Source organism: Drosophila hydei, unplaced genomic scaffold, assembly GCF_003285905.1.
Source record: "Drosophila hydei strain 15085-1641.00,03,60 unplaced genomic scaffold, DhydRS2 tig00000131-arrow-arrow-pilon, whole genome shotgun sequence".
Taxonomy (NCBI): Eukaryota; Metazoa; Arthropoda; class Insecta; order Diptera; family Drosophilidae; genus Drosophila; species Drosophila hydei.
In genome coordinates, this window is record NW_022045671.1 from 589,481 (window position 1) to 599,765 (window position 10,285).

General features: G+C 43.0%; 1 protein-coding gene across 1 annotated transcript; it reads right to left on the bottom strand.

Moving 5' to 3' along the window:
* Window positions 1-375: 375 nt before the first annotated feature.
* Window positions 376-9,285, bottom strand: LOC115482853 (ring-infected erythrocyte surface antigen-like). The gene is made up of 4 exons (XM_030223100.1): window positions 9,117-9,285; window positions 761-1,163; window positions 578-662; window positions 376-501 (listed from the first exon to the last, which is right to left on the bottom strand). Exons 1-4 carry the CDS (start codon window positions 9,283-9,285, stop codon window positions 376-378), a joined length of 783 nt encoding a protein of 260 aa, XP_030078960.1.
* Window positions 9,286-10,285: the final 1,000 nt, after the last annotated feature.

Sequence of the window (10,285 nt, forward strand, 5' to 3'; positions counted from 1 at the left end):
TGCATGCCACGTGCGTAGCCACTGACCAGTACAGAGGGGTTGGCAGCCAGCCAGCAGCGAGGGCAGCTTGAAAAAGGACAAATTATAACCCAAAATGTTGCCAACTCATGAGCCACCAAAGAGTATCACGTGGCTCAAATTGACAGAGGTATTAAGCAGCATTTTGACTGAATTAATAACTTTTCTATTCGAGCTTTGTCCTTAAAAGTGCAGAAACATTTGAACTAAGCTCATTTTTAGTGAAGTCTCTGAGGTAATTGTTTTTGAGCAACGCGTAAGGGAAGTCGCTTTTGCACACATCGAAGAAATCTTTGGCCGCAGCAATAGAGCTAATCAGACTAACAAGTCATCAAAATTGCTTCGCTTTCAGCTCTTTTAGACGGTTGTCCGACTCTCCTCTAGACATTTTTCTAAACCTTCCTTTAGACCTTCCACTAGACCTTCCACTATATCCTTCTCTGGACTTTCCTCTAGACCTTCCACTAGACCTTCCACTAGACCCTGTTCTAGACGTTCCTCTAGATATTTCCCTGGTCCTTCCTCGAGACCTTTCCCTACACTTTACTCTAGACCTTACTTTAGACCTTCGTCTAAACCTTTCTCTAGATCTTCCTCTAGACCTTTCTCTAGACTTTTCTCTAACACTTTCTCTAGACCTTCCTCTAAACCTTTTTCTACACTTTTCTCTAGACCTTCTTCTAGACCTTCCTCTAGATCTCAATATCTTCCTCTAGACTTTTCTCTAGAGCTTCCCCCATACCCAGTTCTAGACCTTTCTCTAATACTTCCTTCCTCTAAACCATCCTCTAGACCATTATCTAGACGTTCCTCTGAATATTTCTCTGGTCCTTCCTCTACACTTTCCTCTAGCCTTTGAACTAAACGTTTCTCTAGAGCTTCCTGTGGACCTTCGTCCAAACCTTTCTTTAGATCTTTCTCAAGACTTTTCTCTAGAACTTCCTTCAGCCCCAGTTCTAGACCTTTCTCTGATACTTCCACTAGACCTTCCTCTGGATCTTCCTCTAGACCTTCCTCTAGGCATTTCTCTAGACCTTCCTCTAAACCTTGTTTTATAGCTTCCTCTAGACCTTCCTTAGATTTACCTCTAGACCTTGCTCTAATCCTTCTTCTGCGCCGTCCTTTTGAGCTTCCCTCAAGGCGATCTCACATTAAATATCTAACTCATAATAATATAATAAAAGACAGCTGCAAATAAACCAAAAAAAACGGACGAAAAAGGAAGAATTTTTTGAAGCATTTTCTTTGTTATCCAGTCGCTGTAAAAAGCGGCTCTACAACAGCCATTAATAGTTGGTTTCATATTGTGACAACTTTCAATTGACAGATAAGGTTCAAGGACTTTGCTCATAGTAACTACGAATCCTTTCAGCTGGAGCCTAGCCCAATGCCAAGCCGAACCTCGTCTCAGCTGATTTATTTGTCAAATATCGAAGTCGCTTGCAGCTTTAATAGAATTCCAGAATTTCATTAGACTATATAAAACCATTCAGACTTTATCGAAGAGTAAAGTGAAAATCTGTTGAAGTTTTCCTCTTGCCTTTTGCCTCTCCCTGTGGCAACATTAAGATGTTTATCTACCCCACCACGCGTCGGCCCGCCGCCCCCGCCGCGCTGCTTGGTGCGACGCCTCTGCTCGTTTGATTTGTACAGCTGTACTTCGCACTCGTTACCGGCCTCCCACGCCTCCAACTCAGCGCCTTACGCACTTTTTTGCATACCAACAACAAAAAGCGCTTGGGCGCAAAAAAAAAAGAAAAATCAAGAAAGAATAAACGAAAGAAAAGGGGTTGATTATGGTCACTAGCAAATTGGTAGTACGCAGCGCAGCTCTGCCCCTGCCCCATCCACCCGGCTCGCCCACTGCGGTCCAGTCGACAAGGACTACGACTACGACACGACAAGGACAAAACCAAAAAAAAACGGGCCAAAAGTGGATGATTCTGTTGTTGTTGTTGTTTTTGTTGTTTCTTGGCTGCTGTTGATTTTCCTCTATATATTTATACATATATATAATATAAAGAAATTTCCTTTTTTTTCTTATTTATTTATTTTTTTTCTGTGTTTTATTCGCGCGCAATTTTCGGTGTTAGGAATTTTTCGAGCTGCCCCCGTGCCATAGGTAACGGCTACATAAGATATTTATGTATATATAGTATGTGTGTGTGTGTGTGTAAAGGGTGTAAATTGTGGGAGGGGGCTGGCGGGGCTGGGGCACTTGCTGCTTGTCTGTTTATAATGGTTTTTAAATTTTTGTAATATTTCAATGTCATTTCGCTAATGTACAGTTGGCAACAAAACACACGGCCGAAGAAGAGCGCTCGAGCGCGGCATCTTAATTGATGCGGAGCGCCATCTGTTGGCCGGCAGCGGCAAGCAGAAACTTAAGCCTAATTTCAATTGCACAGCAATTATAGCAAATGGAACTGAATGAAAAATTGGCCTCGCCCCATAGGCTGAGCGCATAAATAACAAGCGCACACACACCAGCACACCAGCACACACACACACACACACACACACACATGTGCTCAAAAATGTTGTCAAATAAACAAATAGACAGACATACGAAACGCATTTCGCTTTTAGCTTTTGGCCAGCGGCTCAGCGGCATGTTGAAGGGGCTTCGCAAGTTAGGTGGTGCCCACGTCCAGACACATGTGAATGGCAAATAGGGGTAGCAGCCACACACGCACACACACGCACACACACACGCTATCTCAAGTAATCGCACGTAAGTCGTGGCGTCCAGTAAAAAATGCAAAAAAAAATACATAAAAAACGAGTATTATGCGAGGTGATCGACTAACAGTTATCCTGTAACAGTGCTGGACTCGTGCAGCATAGGATATCTAGATGCTAAATGAAACTTAAAGAGTGCTCGACTAGCAGTTATCCTGTAGATTGAGCCACTAATTGGAAAGAGTTCTAAGCAGCTAGAGAAGCTTCTATTCTGGAAAGTCTCATTCAATGAAGTCTGGCATCAGCTGTGTGGCGCAGTGTTTGCTTACAGGGTATATCAGCTGAAAAAGCAATTCGAAAACAGGAAGCTGATGCTGGCTTCTGGTGCTGTAAAAAATTCATGCGTCTTTGTGTGTCCTGACGCAACGCACGCATTGCCACAGACAGTGGCAATGGCGGAGTCAGAGACAGCCGCAGCCGCATCTCAGCTGCCTCCATTGGCGCCCAATCCATAAGTCACGTGTGTGCGTGCGTGTGTCATGCCTGGACAGCTGCTGGCAATTGCTGCCTGCGACTGTGGCAAGAGCCAAACTCGAGTCAAACTGATTTTCACATTGCCCAAAAGTTTAAATTCCAATTGGATGCGATTATGCTTAAAGAATTGAATTACAATCGGAGCTCGACTGCTTGAAGCTAAGTTCAGTTGCAACTTGACTCAAGTTTGGACTGCCATCTAGGCTGACTCTTGGAAATTAATCAAAATTAGTTTAAGGCAAGGCAAAAAAGTTGAGGGATTCGAACCCGCTGCTGCTGCGCTGGCCTTAAGCGCAGCTGGCTGATATGAGTCGAGCCATGAAATACCGCTGACTAAGCCAAATGCATTTGCAATACTTATCAGAGCGGGACTGCGTCTTCGACCAAAAATTAAATTCATGAATCGAAACTGGTCGCTGCGAGCCATAAAACGTGGCTGTGACAATTTTTGTTGGAGCAGTCGAGCCTTAAACCTTTTCCTATGAGTTTTTGGCAAGCTAAGTAGCGCTACATACAAGTGTTTAAGTACATGTGCCATGCACACACACACACCCACACACACATAGTTATATGTGTATTTATGCAGCCCGCCCACGCCCACTTTTGACTTGGGCAAACTCCCCAATGGCCAGGTCTAAGGTCCAAACGCTAATTTCGATGCTGTAGCCGACGGCGCTTATGAGCTTTACCAAAAGCCCCATGAAGTTGGCATTACGTATGTAAAATAGTGCCGCACACACGCACACCCTTACGCACTTTACAAGTGGGTGGGTGGGTTGTAGCTGGCGTAGCTGGCAATGGGAATGCGAATGTGAATGCTTCACATTGCGTAAGCTAACGGTAGGTGTGTGTGTGTGTGCGTAACACGCTTCAGGCTTCTGGTCCTCAAATTGGCAATCGCAAATCTAAGTTCCCTGTGCGTGTGTCTGTGTGTGTGTATCGGACCAAGACGGAAATTTAAAATTGTTGTGTGGAAATTGGTTTAACATTTGCCTCGCTCTTTCCCATTTGCACTCATACTATCTCTGTCTAGCTGTGTGTGTCTGTGTGCGTCAGGTGTGTGTTCTGCGCTGATCAGCCTGGGCAGTCAAAATAATATATAGCATTGAGCCTGGGGCGGGGGCACAGGCAGCGGCCAGGGAAGACTTGATGCCTATTTCTATGCTACACTTCACACAGCTCTAAAGTGTGCGAGTGTGTGTGTGTGTGTGTGTGTCGGTGTGTGTCGGGTGGGTGGTTAGCTCAGAACTAATGCAAAACTTTGGAATATTCATCATGGGCAAGTTGTGTCCTCATTCGTCCTTCGTTTGTCCCGCTGCACCGTGGTACGAGCTATGCACTTGAAGCTAATTTCGAAGCGAAATCGTAGAGCAAAACAGGCTTTAAAATGGTTTTCTTGAGTACTGAACAAGTTAACATAATGAGCGAGGGCCGTCTTTTATAAATATATATATAAATATTTATATATATTTATGAAAACCAAAAAAAAAATAAATTAAAAAAAAAATATATATATATATATAAATATATATATATATATATATATATATCTTTCTCTCTGCTTGAGTCTACCCCAAATAATAATTTAAATAACTTAAACTTTAGCTTTAATTACCTTTGCCTTTCTTAAGTTTTCAATCGCTCTGTACCCACTGTGCCTAAATATTGTGCGGCTTGCGCCATGATAGTTATGCTGCCCATAAATTAACGCACGCACACACACATAGACACACAGACACACAGACACAGACGACCACACAAGCAGGCACTGATACGAAATGCGCGTTAACACACACACACACACACATACACCTAGACACATTATATACACAGTTTATATATCGTGTATATATATATTTTCATGTATAAAATGCGACACAGTTAGAAAGGATTAAATTCTGTTTATGTAATTAAGTTGAAATTTATAATCAAGGCAATGTTTGGGGCTATCAGCCAGTGTCGTGTACATAAGGCTGCCCGACACACAACTAACCCTCCACCTTCAACACACACACACAGACACACACGCAAGTTGTTGTCTTATGCAAACTAGTTTTCAAGTTCTGCGACCACACAAGCAAAATGCCTGTTTACACACACGCACACACGCACACATGTATAGCTGGGCAATGGACAGCAGCTGAGTGTGTGTGTGTGTGTGTGAGCGAAAGTTTTTGATTGCGTGGCATTTGCACGGCTCGGCGCATTTGGCGTAGCATACTTTCGAGCGCACAGCAAAAATCGTTCAAGCCTCGATTTGAGTTAAAAACTAAAAACTGCCAACTGAGCGCCCAAAGCTGCACGTCAAATTCATAGTCTACACACACACACACACACACACATACACGGTGTATACTTATAGTTTTTGTTTTGGCCTGGCTGACAGCAGACACACTGACTTAGTTCCCACAGTGGCTGGCCAAAAAATTTGGGTTAAACTGATGCCTTTTAAATCGGATAAAAGGTACAAAACGAGAAGCGAAATGCCAGCAAATATAGCTGGCAAAACAACGCAAAACAAGCCCATGCAAAATCACGTAAAACAGCAGCAACAACAATGCGAATGACAAGCGTATATGTGACATTAGCATTAGTCCAATACAAAGTTCCGCCCACCCCTGCCAGCAAAAAATACCACCTGGATATCTGGCATAGCTAAAAGGGTTGTCTGTTACTCTCCGGCCCGCCTGTCGGCCTGTCTGTCTGTCTGGCCTGTCGGCGCTGGCCTGTCGTGTCGTGTCCTTCTGCTTTGCGCCTTGACGGGCAGCGAAGTTTACAAAAGAAAATCATTTGATACGCGAGTGCGAGCGAGCAGCTCGGACGCAATTTCCTACTTAAAACAGCAACAACAACAATTGACAGCAGGGGAAAGGAGCAGGCGGGCATGTGGCTGTGGACAGTGCGTCTGACTGTCAACTACATAACATTTGAAATGAAAAGTTAAGGGAAGATTTTTCTCTCGATTCTTTTTATACAAAATTCTGTTTTTTTTTTTTGCGTATTTTCTCCTGCATATGCACATGCATGTGTGTGTGTGTGTGCGTTGGTGTGCGTATATAAATTTGGTTTTTATGTAATTTTTCATTCTGCTGCCGACGCGGACAGCACAGCGCAGCGCTGCCAACGCCGGCAGCGCAGCGCGACGCTGTGGTCAGCTTTTAATTTTTTGTAGCATACTTTTACGCGCAAAAGTAAAAGGCAAAGCAAGCGAAAGGTTTGTAGGCGGCTGGGTGGTTGGGCTTGTATGATGACTGCGTTTGATTTGCTGTATTTGCTTGACCAGCCTCTCAGCCTGAGCCTCAGCCACTCTGTGTGTGTGTGTGAGGGTAGCTTGTTGTTGTTGTTGTGGGAGCACATTTTGTTTATAATGTATATGCATATGCATGAACATGTCCCATCTCTCCCTCTCTCTCTCTCTCTCTCTCTCGCACCGGTTTGGGCATGGGCAGCACTTTTGCTAGCTGTTTATTAATGTGCCCAAACAGCAAAATCTTCGTCTTCATCTTCTTCTTGCCTTCTGCTGCTGCTGCTGCTGCTGTGACAGCTGCGCTGAGCTGTAACATATTTTCGCAGCAGCGAAACTTGATTTCCCTTAATATCTTTGCTAGCTGTGAAATGGGTCTCTAAGTGCTTAAAAAGTAGTAAACTGGCGCGTTGATAACAACTTGCTGCATTCACTTTTTGAGACAATCAATAGATTGATGGATCTTCTAAACAAATGTCCAAATTTCTTACAAATTTCAATTCGTTATTTTATGGCTCCTGTATAGAACAGGCATATATCTAAGCAGCTATCTATATATGCATGTTTTTTTTACAATTTATAGTTTCATTCAATATTTTTGATTCCATTTCATATTTAAATCTTTCAACAATTTCCAAAGTTCTTAACTTTAATCTATGCTAACTTTGACGGAAGCGCAGCATTTTCTTTATGATTATTCTGTGCTCTGCTTTATACTTACATCTTGGATTGGTTTTATCTAAAGATAAATGTATATATATATACGAGTTTTTTCAAAAATAAGTGCACATTTTTTCAAAAATTATTTAGTTTTTATAAATATTTATTTGGTTCCCTAATTAAAGCTGTTCCTATCAGATATTCTATACTTTTGCGAATTGCATTGATTGTGATCTTGTTCAACTGCTTCTTCAATGACAGCCTTATCTCCTTATCTTTAGCTCGTTATTTGATTTAAGGCTATTCAAAGAGAAGCATACCTAAAAGCAATCGATAAATATCGATCAAGCTAAGCGCTATACAATTTGATGTTTCGCTTTTTGAAATAGTTTAGAGGCTCAGCTCTCGACTAAACGTTAATCGATTTGTCTGAATAGTTTTTATAAAGACAACAGCAACAACAACATCAATCTGAAGCAACATAAACTTGCAACTTACACAACTCATTTCCGGAACTCTGATAAGCCCCACGACCAGAGGCTATTGGCTAAAGTAACTGTCTTCCAGCAACACCCACCCCGCCTGGTCCGGCCTATATGGACACCCTCACCTTATCGCGGTAATAACTGTAAGCATGTAAGCCTGGCCAAAGGGGGTGATTTTGTAATTTTCTTTACATTTCTTTACTTGAACGTCGACGACGGCGACGACGTCGCTGCCCACGCCGCTGCTGATATTGTTGCTGCCGTTGACGTCGACTTCGGCGTCGGCGTCGGCGTTGGCATTGGCATCGCTGTCGACGTAATTTCGTAACCCTTTTTTTTGTGCTGTTTTCTTCTTCTTTTTTTTGCGCTCTACCACGTTCTTCTCAAAGATTTTTTTGCCCGCTTCGTGTTTTTTTTTTGTTTTTTATATTTTTTATTTCGCTTTTTTATGTGCCGAAGATTTTTCTATGTAATTTCGTGCGTTTGCTGCTGCTGCGGCTGCTGCGGCTGCTGCTGCTACATTTTCCTTTGCCTGCTACTTTCCTGCTTCTTCTTCTTCTTTTTTGTGCTGGTCAGCTTTTCTGCACGCTTCGCAAACAGCGTCCGAAAATGAGGAAAGTGAAAGCTGAGCGCAAAAAAAAGAGGAAGAAGAAGAGCGAATGGATGCCATGGCCAATTGTCCAAACGAGCGTGCAGTGGTGTGTGTGTGAGGCTGTGCAGCATTTTCCATTTGGATTTCTTGTTTTTTTTTTGGCAACCCATTCTGTTGCTTACCTAACAACAGCCCCCGCTCACCCCGCCCCCAATCAGCATCATCTGCACCCCTTCCGATGCCCACGCAGCATCCGCTTTTGTTACAATTTTGCCCGCTTTTTATGCCCTGTAAAAGAGAGCAGGAAGTGGGTAGCATAGTATATCATATAAGACGCTTCTTCTTGTCTGTGATCAAGTCATTTATTTTATTTTATTTATTATTTTATTTAATTTCATTTATGCAATTTGATCTTTTGGAATGGAATGGAATAAAAATGGTTGATATGGAACGCTGTACGATGTGTGAGAGTGTGGGAAAGGAATGTTATGGAATGGAATTGTCAACTAGGCATGATTGATGTGGTATGATATGATGGGCTAAGATATAATATGGTAAGAAACGGAATGAAATTAATTGTTTGTACCAAGTGGAATGGAAATGTCAGTGAATCATGTGGTAAGATCTGTCTATGATTTAACACACGATATCATGTTGCAAGCATTAGTAGGGAGAAGGCAAAGTGCAAATTCTTTGAGCGGCTTACCTTGTGCCTGCAATTGTTCTTGCGATCGCTCATAGCGCCTAGATGCTTTAGAGGCTATCAGCTAGTCGCGCAACATTAACGCTTTTCTTTTCTACTCTTTTTTTGCGCTGGTTTCAGGTGGTTGGGGCGAAAGGATTCGTGCGAAACAACAACAACAACAGCAAAAAGAAATGCCTGCCCAGTTGACCAGCCTACGCTGTCGCAGCCTCTCTCTCTCTCTCCATCTCTCTCTCTCTCTCTCTCTTTCTCTCTCCCTCTCGCTCTTGCCATAAGCCCCTGCCACTGCCACAGACGCTGCCGCCGCCCCAATCACACACCCCTTCCAGTGCAGCCCCGCACGCTCCGTGGCACACGCCACGCACATTTTAGCTGACTTTATCATGGCCAACAACTGCCTTGGACCAAGCCCAACCCTCTGGCCGTGGCCATGGCCCTGGCTGCGGCTGTGGCTCGTGTCCAGCCGTTCGTTTTTTAGCATTTTTCATTTTCTTTTAATTCAGCATACACCCTCGCACACACACATGCACACACACACGCACACGCACGCACTTTCTTTTGTGCAAAAAAAATAAAGAAGAAAGGGAAAGTGGAAGCAGAAAAGTAAAAGCAAAATTGTAAATTGAGTTACGCATTCTGACAGTTTGCATTACGATCTCTCTCTCTCTTTCTGGCCCACGCACTGGTCACACATGCTGGCCACGCACATGAGTGTGCGTGTGTGTGTGTGTAGTGGCTGCTATCTATCGATCTACTTTTTACTCTTCATTGGCATTATTTTGGCTTCGTTTGCGTCTTCGTTTCCAGCTTTGTCCTCGTCGTCATCTCAATTGAATTCGTTTCATTTCGTTTCGTTTGAATGAATTTCACTTGCAAGCGTCTCTCCCATCCACCTTCCCACTCTCTCTCTCTCAGCTGGACTACCACTACTATATCAGCATATATCTAAGACACACACACACACACGCTTTGCCTGCTGTGTCCGGCGCGTGTGTGTTTTGTTTCAGTTTCTTTCGTTTTTTATTTGTGAACGTTTGATTTTGTTTTTTATTTGTGTTTGGTACTTTTTTGGCTCTACTAAACGTAGCCCTGCTCGCTTCAAAGGATTCGCATATTTAAACATATTAAATATCAAAGACATTTCTTTTCCTATTTGCCCTGCCGCCCATTTGCCACTTGGCATTTTCAATTTGATTTTCGACTCTATCGTTGACATCATTTTCATTTTCCTTTCCTTCTTCTTTACTATTTTTTTCTTGCTGAAACTGACCCAACTCTGCGCTTTCTGACAATTAAATTTGCATCATTTGCCATGGCAATGTCCACTCTTTTAACTTCCTCATGTGATTAACTTTGGCTTCTCGTTT